Source organism: Rhinoraja longicauda, chromosome 40, assembly GCF_053455715.1.
Source record: "Rhinoraja longicauda isolate Sanriku21f chromosome 40, sRhiLon1.1, whole genome shotgun sequence".
In the NCBI taxonomy this organism is placed as follows: domain Eukaryota; kingdom Metazoa; phylum Chordata; class Chondrichthyes; order Rajiformes; family Arhynchobatidae; genus Rhinoraja; species Rhinoraja longicauda.
In genome coordinates, this window is record NC_135992.1 from 14,347,178 (window position 1) to 14,369,474 (window position 22,297).

At 48.0% G+C, this 22,297-nt stretch overlaps 1 protein-coding gene across 1 annotated transcript; it reads right to left on the reverse strand.

Moving 5' to 3' along the window:
• Window positions 1–6,513: 6,513 nt before the first annotated feature.
• Window positions 6,514–20,177, reverse strand: LOC144611488 (dual specificity protein phosphatase 8-like). Its single transcript, XM_078430620.1, has 7 exons — window positions 20,021–20,177; window positions 16,938–17,153; window positions 16,054–16,180; window positions 14,894–15,057; window positions 13,584–13,743; window positions 12,812–12,935; window positions 6,514–11,953 (listed from the first exon to the last, which is right to left on the reverse strand). Exons 2-7 carry the CDS (start codon window positions 17,145–17,147, stop codon window positions 11,032–11,034), a joined length of 1,707 nt encoding a protein of 568 aa, XP_078286746.1. The 5' UTR covers window positions 17,148–17,153; window positions 20,021–20,177; the 3' UTR covers window positions 6,514–11,031.
• Between the last annotated feature and the right edge of the window lie 2,120 nt (window positions 20,178–22,297).

The window sequence follows — 22,297 nt, forward strand, 5'->3', positions numbered from 1 at the left end:
TTACCTCCTCCCCCCCCACCCCCCCCCTTCTTCTCTCTCCGGCCGCCCCGCCGGAAGTAAACACTGCCGCGTCGCTGCTGGCCGAACGGCCGCCCTTACGCCCTGACGTCACCGCGTCATGGTGACAGAGGAGGGGGGGTGGAGGTGGAGGGCAAGTCAATGGACCTCATGGGAACTCACTGAACAGTGACAAGCCCTGGATAGAATGGATGTGGAGACGGTGTTTCCACTGGTGTGATTTAAACCAGCATCTGCAGTTCCTTCTTACACTCTTACAAAGACGAAATTGCTGAGCATTTGGATAGCAGTAACAGGATCATTCCGAGTCAGCATGGATTTACGAAGGGGAAATCATGCTTGACAAATCTACTGGAATTTTTTGAGGATGTAACTAGGAAAATTGACAGGGGAGAGTCGGTGGATGTGGTGTACCCCGACTTTCAGAAAGCCTTCGACAAGGTCCCACATAGGAGATTAGTGGGCAAAATTAGAGCACATGGTATTGGGGGTAGGGTACTGACATGGATAGAAAATTGGTTGACAGACAGAAAGCAAAGAGTGGGGATAAATGGGTCCCTTTCGGAATGGCAGGCAGTGACCAGTGGGGTACCGCAAGGTTCGGTGCTGGGACCCCAGCTATTTACGATATACATTAATGACTTAGATGAAGGGATTAAAAGTACCATTAGCAAATTTGCAGATGATACTAAGCTGGGGGGTAGTGTGAATTGTGAGGAAGATGCAATAAGGCTGCAGGGTGACTTGGACAGGTTGTGTGAGTGGGCGGATACATGGCAGATGCAGTTTAATGTAGATAAGTGTGAGGTTATTCACTTTGGAAGTAAGAATAGAAAGGCAGATTATTATCTGAATGGTGTCAAGTTAGGAAGAGGGGTTGTTCAACGAGATCTGGGTGTCCTAGTGCATCAGTCACTGAAAGGAAGCATGCAGGTACAGCAGGCAGTGAAGAAAGCCAATGGAATGTTGGCCTTCATAACAAGAGGAGTTGAGTATAGGAGCAAAGAGGTCCTTCTACAGTTGTACCGGGCCCTGGTGAGACCGCACCTGGAGTACTGTGTGCAGTTTTGGTCTCCAAATTTGAGGAAGGATATTCTTGCTATTGAAGGCGTGCAGCGTAGGTTCACTAGGTTAATTCCCGGAATGGCGGGACTGTCGTATGTTGAAAGGCTGGAGCAATTAGGCTTGTATACACTGGAATTTAGAAGGATGAGGGGGGATCTTATTGAAACATATAAGATAATTAGGGGATTGGACCCATTAATAATAATAATAATAATAATAATAAGCATTTATTTTATATAGCGCCTTATCAGGTGCTCAAAGCGCTTTACATAAACAATCAAACATAAAAACAAACAGACAAACTATCCTAACGGAGAAGCGGCGAATAAACAACGCCAGCGTCCTCTCACGTCAGGGTCCGGCAGTAGAGAACAAAAAGCACAGGACACACAGATACAATTTTTACACAATTTTTTACACAAACAGCCATCACAGTGATTGCTCTAGGCACACCCTCACTGTGATGGAAGGCAAAGTCTTATCTCCTCCTGATTTCTTCTCCCGTGGTGCCACGAGGTGATCGAGGCTCCCAACTTTTTGAAGCCCCCACTGGGCGATGGAAAGTCCCAGGGCCGAGCCGAGCAGGCCGATGAAGGTCCTGAGCCCCCACCGGGCGATGGTAAGTCCCAGGGCCGAGCCGAGCAGGCCGATGAAGGTCCTGAGCCCCCACCGGGCGATGGTTAGTCCCAGGGCCGAGCCGAGCAGGCCGATGAAGGTCCTGAGCCACCACCGGGCGATGGAAAGTCCCAGGGCCGAGCCAAGCAGGCCGATGAAAGTCTTGAGCCCCCACCGGGCGATGGAAAGTGCTGCGGCCGAGCCACGCAGGGCGATGAAGGGCCTGTGAGCGGGTTGATCATACCTCGCACTTCGGGGCGGTTGAAGCTGCTACGGCTGGAGCTCCCGAAAGCCGGTCGCCAGCCAGGGACCTGCGAACTCCAGATGTTGCGGTCTGCAGGGCCCACGGCCGAAGCCTCCGAGATGGTAAGTCCAGGCCCTGCGACCGGAGTCTTCAAGGTCGATCCCAGCTGGAGGCCGCCGACTCCACGATGTTAGGCCGTAGCGCGAACGGAGATACGACACGGTAAAGGTCGCATCTCCGTTGAGGAGGAGATTTGAAAAAAGATTTCCCCCAACCCCCCCCACCACCCCCCTACATACACAGAGTTAAAAATAAAATAAAACGTACAATTAAACGATGACAGACAAAAAACAAAAAACAAAAAAACATTAGAGGCAGGAAACATGTTCCCAATGTTGGGGGAGTCCAGAACAAGGGGCCACAGTTTAAGAATAAGGGGTAGGCCATTTAGAACGGAGATGAGGAAGAACTTTTTCAGTCAGAGAGTGGTGAAGGTGTGGAATTCTCTGCCTCAGAAGGCAGTGGAGGCCAGTTCGTTGGATGCTTTCAAGAGAGAGCTGGATAGAGCTCTTAAGGATAGCGGAGTGAGGGGGTATGGGGAGAAGGCAGGAACGGGGTACTGATTGAGAGTGATCAGCCATGATCGCATTGAATGGCGGTGCTGGCTCGAAGGGCTGAATGGCCTACTCCTGCACCTATTGTCTATTGTCTAATACAATACAATATATCTTTATTGTCATTGTACAGAGTACAACGAGATTGGGAATGCGCCTCCCATACGATGCAATAAATTAATTAGCTAGTCAGTATTAATTTAAACAACCCGATGAAACAAATTAGAAACAGTCAGGCAGCATCTCGGGAGAGAAGGAACGGGTGACGTTTCGGGTCGAGACCCTTCTTCAGACTCGACCCGAAACGTCACCCGTTTCTTCTCTCCCGAGATGCTGCCTTACCTGCTGAGTTACTCCAGCATTTTGTGAATAAATCGATTTGTACCAGCATCTGCAGTTATTTTCTTATAACGTGCAAGTAGATCTGTGCCGGATCACTGTGCGATGTGACCATTCGGCTCAGCAGGACCGGTTCATGGCAGCTATGGCCCTGGGGATGAAGCTGTTCCTGAGTCTGGAGGTGCGGGCGTAGAAGGCCTTGTAGCGTCTGCCTGATGGTAGAAGTTCGAACAGACTATTGCAGGGGTGTGAGGAGTCTTTGTGAATGCTGGTGGCTTTTCTGAGGCATCGTGTGTTGTAGATGTCCTCCAAGGCTGGTAGCTGTGTTCCGATAGTCTTCTGAGCTCTATGGACTACCCGCTGAAGAGCTTTCCTCTTACTTTCCTTACTTTTCTATGTTCAATGACCACTGCATGATCAGCCATGATCACATTGAATCGTGGTGCTGGCTCGAAGGGCCAAATGGCCTACTCCTGCACCTATTGTCTATTGCATCCTAGGGCTTTCGCTGTGGAGACACTGTCATGGTCAAAGTATTAAACAGTCCTTCAGTAGGTATATTCGATCACGTTGGCCAATAGATTTATTTGATTCATTGGATTAAATTGGAGGTGGTCTCGGAAAGGAGGATGCTCCTCAAACTGTGGAGCATCTTGGACAATACAGCTCACCCCCCTCCATGACACGCTGGTCAACCTGAGGAGCACCTTCAGCAACAGACTGGTCCCACCAAGATGCAGCACAGAACGCCACAGGAGATCCTTCTTCCCTGTGGCTATCAAACTGTACAACTCCTCCCCCTTCTGTCGTGGGGTAGACTGAGACTGACTCCCCTCCCTCCCTCCATCTTTACACATCCCCCATCCTGGACTTTTTCACTTGCTAATTTAATTTCATGTTTGTGCAATATTACATATGTGCCATGCAATAACTGGTCACTTAGATCTCATTATTATTAGTAACTAGACCAGGTGGACCCGTTGGACCCAAACCTCTCCTGTATTGGTGCACCACCCTCCATCTCCCCTCCCCCCCTTTTCCACCCCCCACCCCTCTTCCTCCCCTTTCACCCTTTCCCCCCCCTTTCCCCTCCCCCCTTCTCCTCCCTCCCACTCCATCCCCCTCAACCCCCCTCATCCTCCCTCCTCCCCCCCTCCCTCCACCCCCTTCCCGCCCTAGGAGACAGATTTAAACTTTAAAATGTGAATAACTTTTAAAACATAACACCGATTTCAATGAAACCTTTTCCATTAGCACCAAAGGGATGACGGTGAGTAAGGTGGGCCTAAAATTGTTGCGCTATCGTGTACCGTTTTGCTGTAGTTTAGGAACAAACAAACAAACAAACAAACAAACGAGAGTTTTAGTATATAGATGCACATGACCCTTTCAATGCCTTGTAACTGTATCTTTTGTCTGTTGGCAGACCAATTTCCCTCCGGGATAAATAAAGTTGTATCGTGTCGTAGGCAGTAAGCGGATCAAGGATAATGGTTTAGTGCAGGTGAGGCAAAAGTATAGCTACAGCCCTTTTGGGTGGGAGAATAGCTAGAGGGGATGAATGGCTGCCTTCTTTAGTTTAATTTAGTTTTATAGTTTAGAGACAGAGATTGAAAACAGGCCCTTCGGCCCACCTTGGTACATGTGACAATAAAAATAAACGAACTAACAAAATGAACTTTACTCGTAGAAGTGCATAAGGGTGATCTTATAGGGGTGTATAATAATCATGAGGAAAATAGATACGGTAAATGCACAGTCTTTTTCTCAGTGTAGGGAAATCAAGAACTAGAGGACATAAGTTTAAGATGAGAGGGTCAGATTTAATAGAAACCAGAGGGGTTACTTTTTCACTCTGAGAGTGGTGTGTGTACGGAATGAGCTGTCAGAAGAAGTCGTTAAGGAATATACAATAACAGCATTGGCCCATATCCTTCTGAGTCACCAGTGTGATCCGTGACAAGTAAAAATAAAACTCTATTTATACATTCATTGGATAATCCAAAGCTCTTCACAAAATGGCTGGAATGCCTCAGCTTCTCAAAATGACACTCTGTTAACAGACAAAATGTGCGGGAAAGAACTGCAGATGTTGGTTTACACCAAAGATAGACACAAAATGCTGGAGTAACTCAGCGGGTCAGGCAGCATCTCTGGAGAAAAGGAATAGGAAACGTTTTTGAACCCTTGTTCTGTCTGAAGAAGGATCTCGACCGGAAACGTCACCTATCCATGTTCTCCAAAGATGCTGCCTGATCTGCTAAGTTACTCCAGCATTCTGTGAAACGTCACCTATCCATGTTCTCCAGAGATGCTGCCTGACCCGCTGAGTTACTCCAGCACTCTGTGAAACATCACCTATCCATGTTCTCCAGAGATGCTGCCTGACCTGCTGAGTTAGTCCAGCACTCTTGATAGTTGGACAAAGGCCAGAGATGAAAAGATGAAAGATGTGAGATATGGATAGAATAGTTGCAAATGGTGAAGCTGGAGGAAGGAATGTAGATGGGAGGCCGGAGAGAAATAGGTTTGTGTCTGGGTGGGGCACAGAGAAGGGACGGGGAGGAAAAGGGGGGTAAGAAGTCGGGTGGTTAGTTACCTTAAATTGGAGAATTCAATGATCATACCATAGAAACATAGAAAATAGGTGCAGGAGGTGGCCATTTGGCCCTTCGAGCCAGCACCACCATTCATTGTGATCATGGCTGATCACCCACAATCAGTAGCCCGTGCCTGCCTTCTCCCCATATCCCTTGATTCCGCTAGCCCCTAGAGCTCTATGTAACTCTCTTTTAAATTCATCCGGTGAATTGGCCTCCACTGCCTTCTGTGGCAGAGAATTCCACAAATTCACAACTCTCTGGCTTACAATTGGATTGTAAACAGAATGTGAGGTGCTGTTCCTCCATTTTGTGTGTGGCCTCACTCTGGCAATGGAGGAGGCCCAGGACAGAAGAAATCTGAAGAATGGTCTCAACCCAAAACGTGACCCATTCCCTCTCTCCAGAGATGTTGCCTGACCCGCTGAGTTACTCCAGCATTCTGTGTCTACTCAGGACAGAAAGGTCGGTGTGGGAATGGGAATCGTTTTTTGGCACTATCATGGTTATCTAGTATTAAGGTCATTAATATATTATATTTCTGGTTACCTGGTATTGATTGATTGAAGGAGAAGGCATGGAAACATGCCCTTCGGCCCACCTACACACGAGAGGGCAATGTACAGAGGGCCAATTAACCTACAAACCCGCACATCTTTGGGATGTAGGAGGAACCCAGAGCACCCAGGAGAAACCCACACGGTCACTGGGAGAACATGCAAACTCCACACAGATAGCACCTGATGTTAGAATCGAACACGGGTCTCTGGCGCTGTGAGACGGCAGATCTACCAGCTTCCCCCCCCACAGTGCCATCCTAATCACGGTTATTAATGGACTGCGTATTTGATCGGTATATATTACCTGTGTATTATAGCATTCGTGGGTCAGTTAGGCTGCAGCAAGTAAGAATTTCACTGTTCCGTTGTAAATGAGACACTCTTGAGATTCCTGTACCCTGAATGAGTTTCATGATACAAAGGGAGATGAAATTCACTTTCAGACAAATTCACTTTATTTAAATACTTCAATAGAAGTTAAAAAAATACCGGAGACCTTCAATACCAAATACAAAATATCAATAAGAAACACATTCTTTACTGAGGGTACTCCTGCAAGCCAGTGCGCAGCGTTGACATTGGCTTCTATGGAGACACATTGGGTCGTTGCCAGAGTCTAGACCATTCGAGCTTCTTGGTGAAACAACCCTGTAATCTTCATCGCTCTGAAGCTGGAGTGAGATTTCCCTTCCAATCTCCGAGCAGTTCAGGAAAAAAAAAATCAGGAACGTTTGTGAAATGGGGAATCGTTGTAGCTAATGGGAAAAGATCCGTCCGAAAAAGACTCAATCCACAGCCAGAACATGGTGGTATCACGGATAAGTTACTAGGCGGCGTCTAGTTACACAAGTTCAAATCCATACTCTGGGGAATTCTAGTTCTGTCATCAAATAAATCTAAAATAAAAAATTGCAGTCGTGGTGATGTCAAAATGACTGAATTATTGTTCGATAATCTATCCCGTTCATGAATGGCCTTCAGGGAAGGGAGTTGACAGTGTCTTACCCAGTCTAGTTTATATGTGACTCCAGACCTAACAATGGAGTTGTCTTTTTAATGTGGAGATGCATTGGAAACAGGCCTTTCGGCCCACCATCGATCACCAGTTGACACTAGTTCCATGTTATCCCACTTTCTCATCCACTCCCTACACACTTGTGGTGATTTTACAGAGGGAAAATTAACCTACAAACCCGCACGTCGTTGGGAAATGGGAGGAAAATGGAGGGAACTCAGTCAGTCACCGAAAGAGCGTGCCAACTCCACACGGACAGCACCCGAGGTCAGGATCGACCTCGGGTCTCCGGCGCTGTTGGAGGCAGCGGCTCTACCCGCTGCGCCACCCAACTGCCCTCTGAAAAGATCCAGCAGTTTAGGAACGGGCCGAACTGCCGGCGTAGCTTGTGATGTTCACATCCCTGAACCAAGGTCACCACAAAACGAAGTGAAAACTTTGGGAAGAGGTTTCGGCAAAAAAACCTCCTGGTTTCGACAATGGAAGGTGGGAAAGGCAGGCTGGGTTCGGACAAAGACCCAGACAGAGCAAAGATGAAAAGATGTGGCTAGGAATCTCACCGGTCGTATAAAAACACCTTCTTCCCGGAAAGAACGCATTGAAGGAACAATTTCATAAATTACATTGAGGGAACGTGTCAAAATTCTGCTTTTCATCCCATTGATGAAATCAGAAACACAAAAAGTAATCCATCAATAGAAAACGAGAACATTTTTAATCAACATTTAGGTAAGAAACCATGACAACAATCTTCATGCAAAATAAACCCCACACATGCTGCTCCAATGCATCGTAGATTATTTAAATGCAAGGTCAAGCTGGCCTCTATAATTGAGAACATAGAACATAGAACAGTACAGCACAGGAACAGGCCCTTCAGCCCACAATGTCCGTGCTAAACATGATGTCAAGTTAAACTGATCTCATCTGCAAATTCTCAAATTCTCTAAACTCATTTAGTCTAGAGATACAGCATGGAATTCACACCCTTCGGCCCATCGAGTCCACGCCGACCACCGACCACCCATTCGCGCTAGTCCCATGTTATCCCACTTTCGCATCCACTCCTTAAACACCAGGGGCAATTTTACAGAGGGCCGATTCACCCACAAACCCGCCTGTCTTTGGTGCGTGGGTGGATACCGGAGCACCCAGAGGAAACCCACGTGGGTCGCAGGGGGAACGTGAAAACTCCACACAGGCAGAAACCCTAGGTCAGGGCCGAACCGGAGGCTCTGTTGCTGAGAGGCAGCAGCTTGGGCCCCATATCTGAGGAAGGATGTGCTGGCCCTGGAGAGGCTCCAGAGGAGGTTTGCAAGAATGATTCCAGGAATGAGTGGGTTAACTCACGATGAGCGTTTGACGGCGTGGGCTGTACTCGCTGGGGTTTAGAAGGTTGAGGCGGGGACCTCATTGAAACTTACAGAATAATGAAAGGCTTGGATAGAGCGGATGTGGAAAGGATGTTTCCACTGGTGGGAGAGTCTAGGAGCAGAGGTCATAGCCTCAGGATTAAAGGATGCTCTTTTAGAAAGGAGGTGAGGAGGAACTTCTTTAGTCAGAGGCTAGTTAATCAATGAAACTCATTGACACAGAGGGCTGTGGAGGCCAAGTCAGTGGATATTTTTAAGGCAGAGATGGACAAATTCCTGATTAGAACGGGTGTCAAGGGTTATGGGGAGGAAAATGGGATTAGGAGGCAGAGATCAGCCATGATTGAATGGCGGAGTAGACTCGAAGGGCCAAATGGCCTGATTCTGCTCCTATAACTTGTAAACTTGTGCTCAGTACAGGCCCATCAAACAATCCAAAGACAGCTAGGACTGAGTGCAAAGCTGCCCTCCTACGCTGGCCTTGAGAATGTGCCTTGTTTCTTGTAAGAACTGCAGCCTATTGTTTCCAGTCCCAATGCCAGACATCTCCTTAGATCCAGGAAACTAATGCTGGGGAACTAATGACGGCTACATCTACAATCTACATCTGACGTTCTGCTCTGCTCTGCTCTGTATTAGGTCTGGTTTCAGTGATCGCAGGATTCTAATCGTCCTGGAGTTTGTTTGTTTTTTTAGACTGAATCTGCTTGGAGGGTTAACATAGAAAAAGAACATAGAAAATAGGTGCAGGAGGAGGCCATTCAGCCCTTTGAGCGCAGCTGCTGCTGCTGCCTCCCAGCGCCAGAGTCCCGGGTTCCATCCTGACTGCGGGAGCTTGTTTGTACATTCTGCAAACGTTTGAAGTTACTGCAGATGCTGGTTTACATCAGACGTAAAGTGCTGGAGTAACTCAGCGGATCAGGCATCACCTCTGGAGAACATGGATAGGTGATGTTTTGGGTCGGGACCCTTCAGTTTAGTTTAGTTTTATGTTATACGTGTCCCGAGGTACAGTGAAAAGCTTTTGTTGCGTGCTAACCAGTCTTCAGACTGATTGCAGGGGTTTTCGATCGGCAGATTATTGGGCAAAGCTCAGAGATGAAAAAGCAGGTGTGAGTCCAAAAGGATAAAGGCGGCACAGTGGCGCAGTGATAGAGTTGCTGCCTCACAGCGCCAGAGGCCCAGGATCGATCCTGACTACAGGTGCTGTCTGTACGGAGTTTGTACGTTCTCCCCGTGGCATGCGTGGGTTTTCTCCGGTTTCCTCCCACACTCCAAAGACGTGCTACTTTGTAGGTTAATTGAACTTCGGTAAAGATTATAAATTGTCCCTGGTGTGTGTGTGTGTGTGTGTGTGTGTGTGTGTGTGTGTGTGTGTGTGTAGGATAGTGCTAGTGTACGGGGTGATTGCCGGTCGGCACGGACCCAATGGGCTGAAGCATCTGTAACCACACTGTATCTCTTAACTAAACTAAAAGTTGCAAATTGTGAAGCTGGAGAAATGAATGTAGGTGGAAGATGTAGCTGGTTAATTCTTGCCCATTGAAAGTTGCCCCTCCATTCAGTGATCAACGTAAAGCAATGTTACCCTTTCCAGAACACGGAGCCAGAAGTCTAAGCTAACATCAAATCAAATAACACAACCTTTCCGAACTAACACGTATCATCCATGGCTTCACACACTGACGTACAAAACCAGATACACACCCCTCCCCCCTCCCCCCTCCCCCTACCCATCTGTATAAAGACAAAAGAAAAAGAGTCCCACAGAGGCCATTCACCCCATCGAAGCCTGCTGCCTCCAAAGGCCATGTGCAACCCAGCATCTCGGGGAATAGACCACTAGGGCTGGCTCTGCAAGCCGTGTTTCAAGACCACATTGCACATAATCACTCAAATACGCTCGGCAGAGTGTTCAGTTAAAAGTCAAAGCTTCTATCAGTCCCAGCGGTTGACTTGTGTCCATTTCAATTCCATTAAGGACATTCCCTGGGTCTTAGCAGCAAAGGTATCCTTGTTCTCGTTCCATGCAGAGTACCTAAAGTCCAGAAACCTTCAGTATTCACAAACTTCAGCACCCCGGCACTCAATCAAAAAAACAGATCCCTGGGTTTCAGATCTCACCGTGACCCCTGGAAATAGATTTAGCTTGAAGCTCTTTTTTTTTCCCCCTCAGGAATTCTGAACACTTTTTCCCATCCCAACAGTTTTGGTCCTAACTCCAAACTAATTTTTTTTTTCCCCTCTCTCCTCAAAAATGTCAAGTTTTAATTCTAACGAGAACAAAAAACCCTTCGGGCGGGTTTCGCTGCGTTCCCGTGTGTGTGTTCACGCAAGAGCCCACCAGCTTCTGAGGGTAAGTGTGCACACTGGTGTTGCCCTGCTTCAAGTGAGGTTTGGTAGAAAGTCATCCTCGGGTCACTGGGGGATGGGGGTGGGGACATTTGTACCAGCTCGCGACCAATAGCAAAGTCAACGAAAGTCAGAGCCGGGGGGCTAAAGGTCAAAGGACAACCCTTTTGACCTCCTTGTCCTCCTCTTGGGTGAAGCCATCTTGGAGAGACGATGAGATGGGTTGGGAAGCGGGATTACGATTTCACCATGTTTTCAGCGTAGAGGGTGGTGTTCCCCGTGACGTGGTTGGCTTTGATGGGGCCGCTGTATGGGTGGTCAAACAGGGAGAGTTCTGTCCTCTTGGTGCGCACAGTTAGCAGGCACGTGCTGTAATTGAGGAGCGGAGACTTTGGCTGGGCAACGTCATTGGGAATGGGCAACGTCAACGGCAGCCTGGGACCACCAGGGGCGCCGTCCTCCTTGTGAGCGGGGCAGGGTGGCCGAGCAGGTCCATGGTCCGGGCTAGTGGGAGGGGGATGTCCGCTGAACCTCCGCTGGGGCCTCAGCGTCTGGGCGGTGCCCCCACCTCCTCCTCCGCCCCCTCCCCCTCTGGGCGGGTTGTCCTCCTTCCCTCCACGCCCCCTCCTGCCGCTGCCGAACAACAGGGTGAAGGGGTTGAAGGTGCCGGCCGCTAACTTGCCCCCGAGTCCCAACAGCTTTGGGACGGGGCCCGTCTCCGCGGGCAGCGGGGTCCGGGGGAAGCCGACGGGCGGGACGGACGGATAGGCGGCCTTCACATCCAGCGAGAAGGACCACTTCATGCAGCTGGCATGGGCCGCACGCCCCGGCGAGAGACGCAGGTTGGCGATGCCCAGGCCCAGGCCTGCCATCTCCGGGCTGACATCCTCACAGCTCCTGGCGAGCTTGCGGGTGCCACTGTCCAGCTCGGCCGGACGTTGGTCTGGAAGGACAGGGATCAGCATCTGACGGTCTTCGCCATACCCTTCACTGGTGCCACACTGGGATCTGCACACCCCTCCTTGGGCATCTGCTGGGCTATGGTGGAGTTGGGTCACCTGGGCACAAGCGTGGACTTGGATGGTCTTCTCGTACTCCACTAACTGGCCCAGGAAGTTGAAGTTGGGGGATATTGTGGGTCTCCGGTCTTTCACATACCTGGTGGATGTAGGATCATGTTAATCGACACCCAGCAATTTATACTTGCATTAAAAAAAACATAGACCATAGTAAATTCATAAGTTCATAAGACATAGGAGCAGACTTGGGCCACTCGGCCCATCAAGTCCACTCTGCCATTCAATCATGGCTGATCTATCTCTCCATCTCAACTCCATTCTCCTGCCTTCTCCCCATAACCTCTGACACCCACACTAATCAAGAATCTGTCAACCTGCGCCTTAAAAATACCCAATGCTGTCCTCCGCAGCCTTCTGTGGCAATGAATTCCTCAGAATAGCACAGTGTAATGTTAGTGCCGAACATATTGTCAATTTGAACTAATCTGTGACAGTACTGCACAGATAAAGGCCCCCTCGGCCCACAATGTCTATTTGCAAGCATGATGCCAATTTAAATTGATCTCATCTGCCTGTACTTGATTCATATCCCTCTATCCCCCGTACACTGCTATGTGCCTATCTAAAAGCCTCTTAAACACCATATCTGCCTCCACCACTGCCCCTGGCAGTGCGTTCCAGGCACCCATCATTCTCTGTCTGCACAGAGTTTGTCCGTTCTCCCCGTGACCCGCGTGGGTTTTCTCCGAGATCTTCGGTTTCCTCTCGCACTCCAAAGGCGTACAGGTTTGTAGGTTAATTGGCTTGGCGTATGCGTTTAAAAAAATAATAATTGTGCCTCGTGTGTTTGTAGGGTAGCGTAAGTGTGCGGGGATCGCTGGTCGGCGCGGGCTCGGCGGGCCGAAGGGCCTGTTTCTGCGCTGTATCTCTAAACTAAACTAAACTGAACACCATACCCTCAACTTACACAAGGTCCCTCTGCCCAGATTCATCATACCTGTAGGCATCGTCCAAAGGCAGGTCCAATGTCCTCATGACGTAAGCAATTGCTATCGCCGCAGATCGGGATATACCGGCCAAGCAGTGGACGAGAACACGGCAGCGTGTCGCCCGCACCTCGTCTGTCGGAGAAACACAAGGGGTGAGCAGGAAAGAAAAAAGAGAGTCCAGAGTCAAGAGAGCACAGAGTGTTTTATTGTCGTGTGTTCCAGATAGAACAAGGAAACTCTTACTTGCAGCAGCACAACAGAATATGTAAACAAAGTACACTGTAAACAATATGATAAATGAGAGAGAAAGTTCAGTGTGTGTATATAAGTGAAAGTAGAATTAGGCCATTCGGCCCATCAAGTCTATTCCGCCATTCAATCGTGGGCGGCACGGTGGCACAGCGGTAGAGTTGCTGCCTTACAGCGAATGCAGCGCCGGAGACTCAGGTTCGATCCTGACTACGGCCGCCGTCTGTACGAAGTTTGTACGTTCTCCCCGTGACCTGCGTGGGTTTTCCCCGAGATCTTCGGTCTCCTCCCACACTCCAAAGACGTACAGGTGTGTAGGTTAATTGACTGGGTAAATGTAAAAATTGTCCCTAGTGTGTGTCGGATAGTGTTAATGTGCGGGGATCGCTGGGCGGCACGGACTCGGTGGGCCGAAGGGCCTGTTTCGGCGCTATATCTCTAAATCTAAAAAAATCTAAATGGCTGATGTGAATCAGCATCTGCAGTTCCTTGCTACATATTCTAGGTCCGTATCTCACGCCTTCAACCTACCTATAAATTCCACCGACTTGTTGAGCCAGGGGAGGAGGCTATCACAGTAGCTGTCGTTGACTGGGATCCTCAGGAAGTGACTGTCCGGGATGAAGGCAGGCTTCGGACAGTTGCTGCTCACGTTCAGGATGTGTGTGATCCTGTTCTGAACCATTAGATCCTGCAGGGGAAATAAAATCAGTTTAGTTTATTGTCACGTGAAAAGCTTCTGTTGCAGGCTAACCAGTCAGTGGAAAGACTACAATTACAATCATGATTACATCATTATTATACATGATTATAAATACATGATTACAATCTAGCCGTTTACAGATGCGTGATAAGGGAATAACGTTTAGTGCAAGATAAAGCCAGCAAAGTCCGATCAAGGATAGTCCGAGGGTCCCCAATGAGGTAGACAGTAGTTCAGCACTGCTCTCTGGTTGTGGTAGGATGGTTCAGTTGCCTGATAACAGCTGGGAAGAAACTGTCCCTGAATCTGGAGATGTGCGTTTTCACACTTTAGCTGAAAGGTTCTGGGCACCCGACCTGTCTACCCCGTCTGTGGGAGTCTGACCGTTTACACCACTGTTTCTTAAACTGGTGAACGATTCACCCAAGGGTGAATGAAACTAGAGGGGTGCATGAAGGGTGTATATATAAAAATTATACACAAGGGAGAATATGACGAAAATCACCAAAAAACATAAGAACATTTATAGTCGAGGGTGAATGAAATGTTGTGATAAAGACTCAAGGGTGAATGATTTTAAGAAGCACTGGTCTAGACTATGGTATCCACAAAAGGTTCTGACCGTCTGCCCTAATCTACAAAAGGTTCTTATTATCCTGTCTACCCTATCTATGAAAGGTTTGGACTGTCTGCCCATTCTATGCCAGAGCTGTACACTGGCATGGATCTGTGCCAGAGCTACACTGGCATGGATCTGTGCCAGAGATACACTGGTGCTCCTCTGTGACAGAGCTTCACTGGCGCTCCTCTGTGACAGAGCTACACATTGGCGCTCCTCTGTGACAGAGCTACACTGGCATGCCTCTGTGACATAGTTACACACTGGCACTCCTCTATGCCAGAGGTACACTGGCATGCCTCTGTGACAGAGCTACACACTGGCGCTCCTATGTGGCAGAGCTACACACTGGCGCTCCTCTGTGACAGAGCTACACACTGGCGCTCCTCTGTGACAGAGCTACACACTGGCGCTCCTATGTGACAGAGCTACACACTGGCACTCCTCTGTGGCAGAGTTACACACTGGCTCTCCTATGTGACAGAGCTACACACTGGCGCTCCTCTGTGCCGTACCAACCTTGTTGAGGACGTCGGTCTGGGAGCCCAGGTAGAAGCAGGGCAGGATCTGAGTAGGGCCCAGGTCAGTGGTGGACAGGCAGGGCTGAGAGAGGCTGCAGCCCAGGCTGGGAGCCTTCCCTTCACACAGGCTGGGAAAGCAGGAGGAGAATTCCACAAAGCCCCCTGTAAAATAACAACACCACAGAGTTCACAGCAGGGCAAAGGAAGGGGAACAGGCGGCTTCAAGATCAGTTCCCAAGTGAGTTTTGTTTAGTTTAGTTTAGAGATACAGCGTGGAAACAGGCCCTTCGTCCCACCGAGTCCGCGCCGACCAGCGAACACCCCGTACATTAACACTATCTTACCTACACACACAAGGGACACATTACAAATTTACCGAAGCTAATTAACCTACAAACCCGCACGTCTTTGGAGTGTGGGAGGAAACCTGAGCACCCGGAGAAAACCCACGCAGGTCACGGGGAGAACGTACAAACTCCTTACAGACAGCACCCGTATTCAAGATCGAGCCCGTGTCTCTGGCGCTGTGAGGCAACAACTCTACCACTGCGCCACCGTGCCGCCCCAAGTCCATAAGTCATGGTTCATAAGACAGACCCAGCAAGGGAAAGAGATTCTCACTTCATAAGTCACAGGAGCAGAATGAGGCCATTCAGCCCATCAAGTCTTCTCCACCATTCAATCATGGCTGACCTATCTTTCCCACTCAACCCCATTCTCCTGCCTTCTCCCTGTAACCTTTGACACCCTCACCTAATCAAGTACCTGTCAACGTCTGCTTTCAAAATACCCAAAGGTCTCAGGTCAGATGAGAACCATTGAGGAGACGATAAAGTGGACAGTATTTCAGACTGAAGATAGACTCAAAATGATGGAGTATCTCAGCGGGTCAGGGAGCATCTCTGGAAGAAAGGAATAGGTGACGTTTCGGGTCGAGACCCTTCATCAGACTGGCCTGAGCAGTCTGAAAGAACCTGAAATGTCACCCATTCCTTCTCTCCAGAAATGCTGTCTGTCCCGCTGAGTTACTCCAGCTCTTTGTGTCTATCTTCAGTTTAAATCAGCATCTGCAGTTCCTTCCTACACACTAGGTGTTTCAGACAGGTTTGTTGAACGGGTTCTGCGCGAGAGACCTTCCGTTTAAATCAGGGTCCGTACCTTTAAGTAAATACACGTTGGTGAAGTGGTTCACCTCCCTGAGGAGATGGTTGAGGTTGCCGACGGATACAGGGGCCTGGACATCATCTGCCTCCTGGCCATACAGCACCAGCTCCTTTCCTTCCACCTGCAGAATGATCAGACACAAATTAACATCAGCCATTCCTGCTCTCCAGAGATGCTACCTGTCCCACTGAGTAACTCCAGCACTTTGTGTCTATGTTCGGTTTAAACCAGCACCTGTAGTTCCTTCCTACACATTAATTGGTTGATTGATTAATTGGTTGATTAATTGGCTGATTAATTGGTTGATTAATTGGTTGATTGATTGATTGATTGATTGATTGATTGATTGATTGATTGATTGATTGATTGATTGATTGATTGATTGATTGATTGATTGATTGATTGATTGATTGATTGATTGATTGATTGATTGATTGATTGATTGATTGATTGATTGATTGATTGATTGATTGATTGATTGATTGATTGATTGATTGATTGATTGATTGATCGATCGATTGATTGATTGAATGATTGGTTGATTGATTGATTGATTGATCGATCGATCGATTGATTAGGTGATTGATTGATTGATTGATTGATTGATTGATTGATTGATTGATTGATCGATTGGTTGATTTATTGATTGATTTATTGATTGATTGATTTATTGATTGATTTATTGATAGATACTGGAAATGTGGGGGGAATGGGATTAGTGTAGGATTTGAGCAAATGGGTGGTTGATGGTCGGCATGGACTCGGTGGGCCGAATGGCCTGTATGACCCCCCTCCCCTAGGACTATCGACAACCCCAGTCAGGAATGGGGCCTCAGCGGGGAGCAGGGATGAGGAAGGACAACAGATTGAGGGATTACCGGCGATTGTGGAGGCAGGAGATCGGCGAGCCACTCTCGTCCCTCGACCATGGTGGAGGTGCAGATGTTGACGGCACTCAGCACGTGCAGAAGGTTGTAGTCAGCCAGGGGGCGGCAGTCGATGACCAGGACCTGCTCCGCCCGTTTCTCCAACATGGCCGCCAATTGGCCAGTAGCCAAGGCCTTCACCAGCTCCTTGTCTCCCGCCATCAGAACCTGCGGAAGAAGGAAGTCTTCAGTCGCCATTGTTCGGAAGGGAGTAAGATGAATTTAAGGTCATAACGTCATACAGAATAGGAGCAGAATTAGGCCATTCGTCCCATCAAGTGCTCACTCCAGAATCTATCATTGTCCCATGATGTCCCCTTTGACCCAGCCCAGAGGTCATAAGATCACAAGTGATAGGAGTAGAATTAGGCCGTTCGGCCCATCAAGTCTACTCCACCATTCAATCGTGGCTGATCTATCTCTCCCTCCTAACCCCATTCTCCTGCCTTCTCCCTTTAACCCCTGACGCCCGCACTGATCAAGAATCTATCTATCTCTGCCTTAAAGAAATATCCATTGACTTGGCCTCCACAGCCTACTATGGCGAAGAATTCCACAGATTCACCACCCCCCATGTGAGACACATCGCAAAGGGCTTGTAGTGCAAGATAGTGGAGTGTCATCACTGTTCTATGGGAGACAGTGCTGGTTACAGCGAGCTCCCAAAAAAACCTTGATGTGACAGTGAGAAGAGCATCTATTTTTGTGCTATTAGCCAAGCGACAGATACTGGCCAGCTCACCAAGGGGTTACTCCCCCTGCTCTTCTTGTGAATGGTGTTGACATTCACCTGAGAATTGCAGGCAAGGACACAAAGTGCTGGAGAAACTCAGCGGGTCAGCCAACATCTTTACGGAGAATATGGATGGGTGACGTTTCGGGTCGGGACCCTTCTTCAGATTGATTATATATCGGGGGGGGGGGGGGAGGAGGTAAGGGGAGGGAACGAAAGCTGAAAGAGAGGAGGGGCAGGACAAGAGGTGAACACCGGCCTATGTTCACCTCTCACCTAAGACAGACAAAATGTTGGAGTAGCTCAGCGGGTCAGGCAGCATCTCTGGAGAAAAAGGAATCGGGTCGGGACCCTTCTTCAGACTCGAAACGCCACCCATCCATTTTCCCCAGGGATGCTGCCTGTCTCGCGGAGTTACTCCAGCACTTTGTGTCTATCTTCATATTAAACCAGCGTCTGCAGTTCCTTCCTTCACTTCACCTGTTACCTGCCAGGCTTTGTCCTCATAAGGCCTTAAATGATAGGAGTAGAATGAGGCCATTCGGCCCATCGAGTCTACTCCGCCATTCAATCATGGCTGATCTCTGCCTCCTAATCCCATTTTCCGGCCTTCTCCCCATAAACCTTGACACCCATTCTCATCAAGCACTTGTCTACCACTGCCCTACACATATCCACGGACTTGGCCTCCACAGTGGATGTGATTAGTGCTAATCCTAAATATATGCACCATTGCCACACATATCCCTTCTACCATTTCAGACCCTCTGTGAATTTGAATGCATTTAATCTCTCCCATAAACGGCTCCATTCCATCAAAGATAGACACACAATGCTGGAGTAACTCAGTGGAACAGGCAGCATTCTCTGGAGAGAAGGAATGGGTGACGTTTCAGTCTGAAGAAGGGTCTCGACCCAAAACGTCACCCATTCCTCCTCTCCGGGGATGCTGTCTGTCCCGCTGAGTTACTCCAGCTTTTTGTGTCTACCTTCGGTTGAAAGCAGCATCTGCAGTTCCTTCCTGCACATAATGCCAGCTAGTTGGCATTGTAGTCTCACGCCACAGAATCCACAGCCATGCGAAATGCAACCCAGCCAACATCCTGCACACATGCACTGTCGCATTCCCTGCTTCGCATTCAGAGACCGTCGCCAATGAAAGGCACCGACATCCATCTGCTTCGGAAAGGGAATAAATATCTCGATCCCGTCTAAACCACCCTGCCCAGCGGTGGTGTACATATTACAACAAGCTCTCCAGAACCCAGCCCTCACCTACATCTCCAGCACACCTGACAGACGCACAGCGCACAGATATTATTTTATAACGTCGTCTAAATGTTTAAAACACTCTGTCTGCAAAGGTGATTTCAAAACGAATAATAGAATATCTATGTATATGTTATCTGTGATGTTATAAAATCACAGAACAATTATTCACACAATACATATATTAAAATCACACACACATGCACACATACACATATATATATATGTGTGCGTATATATTATATACATATATATAAGCACATACACATATATATAGACACACACATATTTATATACATATATATAAGCACGTACACACACACACGTATATAATTATATACATATATATAAGTGCACACACACATATATACACACACACACATATATATACACACACATATATATATACATATTTATATACATATATATAAGCACACATATATATGTAGACATACACATATATTTATATACATATTTATAAGCACACATATATAGATACACACATATATTTATATACATATATATAAGCACACACACACATACACACACACATATATATATAGATACACACATATATATTTATATACATATATATATAAACACACATATATATAGACACACACACATGTATATATATATAAAAGCACATACAAATATACACACACACACACACACACATATATAAATATCTCACAGATCTATTCATTAATTTTTAAATCACCTTTACATAGTCGTGTATATATAAATATATATGTAAAGATAAATAGATGCATACACACATACATATCCAGAAACATATACGCATATATATATATATTAACATGAGACAATAAAATGAATAACATCAGTGTCACAATCTCCACACAATGCACTTTTGATGCAACTGGAAAAGCCTCCAGAATTTGAATGCATTGACAACAATTACATTTTAACTTGCGGTCACACGAACTCAGATTAATAATAAGGATTTCCACCGGTCAAACAGAATCTGACAGCGCGGCATTCTATTAAGCTATTGAAAAGATTGCCTCACCTTTTGTTTTGCTCCCTTATTGCGGGTCAGATACAAAGCTGCTGCTTTGATGTGTGGCGTTGTGTTGTGTTGGTTTGTGCAGAGGGATGCACCCTCTCTCTCTCTCTCTCTCTGTGTCTCTGTGTAACACTGGCACTGAGCTGCTGCCTCCCATCCACACTATGAGGTAATGCTGGTAAAAATAGCCCAGGTACAGCAAAGATGTCATCAACAGCCAATCACCAGCATCCGCCTTGTGTTGTTCCTCTGCTCAACTGATGTCAGGGTTTTGTATGTGTGTACAGGATATGCATGTGTGTGTATATGCATGTGTGCATGCATGTGTGTGTGAGTGCGTGTGTGTGTATATGTGAGTGTATGTGTGTGTGTGCATGTGTGTGTATGAGTGAGTGTAGGTTTGTGTGTGCGTGTTTTGTTTATGTGCATGTGCCTGTGTGTGTTTGAGCTTTTGTGTATGTGTGTGTGTCTGTGTGTGTGAGTCTGTGTGTGTGTGTGTGTGTGTGCATGTGTGTCTGTGTGTGCATGTGTTTGCTTCTGTGTGAGAGAGTGTGAGTGCGTGTGTGTGTGCATGTGTGTGTGTGCATGTGTTTGTGTCTGTGTGTGAGAGAGAGTGTGTGTGAGAGAGAGTGTGTGTGTGCATGTGTGTGTGTGTGTGTCTGTGTGTGTGAGAGTGTGTATTTGGCTTTGTGTGTGAGAGTGTGAGTGTGTGTGTGTGAGTGTATTTGTTTTTGGTGTGTGTGAGAGAGTGTGTGTGTGAGTGTGTGTGTGTGTGTGAGAGAGTGTGTGAGTGTGTGTGTGTGTGTGAGAGAGAGTGTGTGAGTGTGTGTGTGCGTGCGCCCTTCTCTCTGGTATAACCACGGTAACCCGCATTTAAAACACAATGCATCCGAGCTGCAGGTGGACGCGAGGGGAAAATGAAACAAATCTCCCACGCATTTCTTTATTAAACACCAACCTTCTGCCGGACTGAAGGCTGAGTGGTGATTTTTTTCTGTATTGCTGTGCAGATATTGACAGGAGAGTGTGTGTGTTTTGCATGCGCTGCCTTGCAATGATCTGCTCGACGTTGTTGAGGGAATGATGTCATGCCTTTCTCCAGCTCTGCAGTAACACCAGGAGTCCCCCTGAGCAGACAATGAGGCATTTCTGTTTCTGCACTGACAGGGGGAGACAGGGAGCACAGCAAGATCCCACGGAGAATGGTCAAGCGACATTCACCACTAGGGTTGCCAACTGTCCCGTATTAGCCAGGACATCCTGTATTTTGGGCTAAATTGGTTTGTCCCGTACGGGATCGCCTTTGTCCCGTTATTAGTAGGGGTTGCCAACTTCCTCGCTCCCAAATAAGGGACAAAGGGTGATGTCACCGCCCCGCGCCCCACCCAGCCAGCGGCACACGTGCTCCCTGCTCCACCAATGGGGAGAATTTCAACCCCTACACCCCCACACAAGGTTTTTGACGGGGTCAGATGCCAGGGTCAGTTTTAATCCACTTTGAAGCTGGTATACGCTAAACTGGTTGGGGACGAACTCATCAATGCCCCAGTCCTGCAGGATTTACATCGGGTTGCCAACTTCCTCACTCCCAAATACGGGACAAAGAGTGACGTCACCGCCCCCCGCACCCGACGTGACTTCACCCAGCCAGCGGCCATGTGCTCCCGGCCAGGGCGGCCGCCATTGTTGGAGTGGGAGCACGTGGCCGCTGGCTGAATGAGGTCACGTGGGGCGCGGGGCGGTGAAGTCACCCTTTGTCCCGTATTTGGGAGTGAGGAAGTTGGCAACCCTACTAATACGGGGACAAGGGGCAGTCCCGTGCGGGACAAATCACTTTAGCCCAAAATACGGGATGTCCCGGCTAATACGGGACAGTTGGCAACCCTAGATTTACACCCAACCTAGGTAGGAGGCAATCTCACTGTGCTGCCTGACAGAACAAGGGCATGTGTAGGAAAGAACTGCAGATGCCGGTTTAAACGGAAGATAGACACAAAAAGCTGCAGTAACCCAGCGGGACAGGCAGCATCTCTGGAGTGAAGGAATGGGTGACGTTTCGGGTCGAGACTCTTCTCCAATCTGAAGAAGTCACCCATTCCTTCTCTCCGGAGATGCTGCCTGTCCCGCTGAGTAACTCCGGATTTTTGTGTCTATCTTCAGTACAAGGGAATGCTGCCCGCCCCCCTGGGCCTGTGCCAGAGTGTTTAGGGAGCAAAGCCTTTGTTGTTCATGAGTAATTTACTATGTAAAGTTTCCTGGTAATGCTTCACACATCTCATC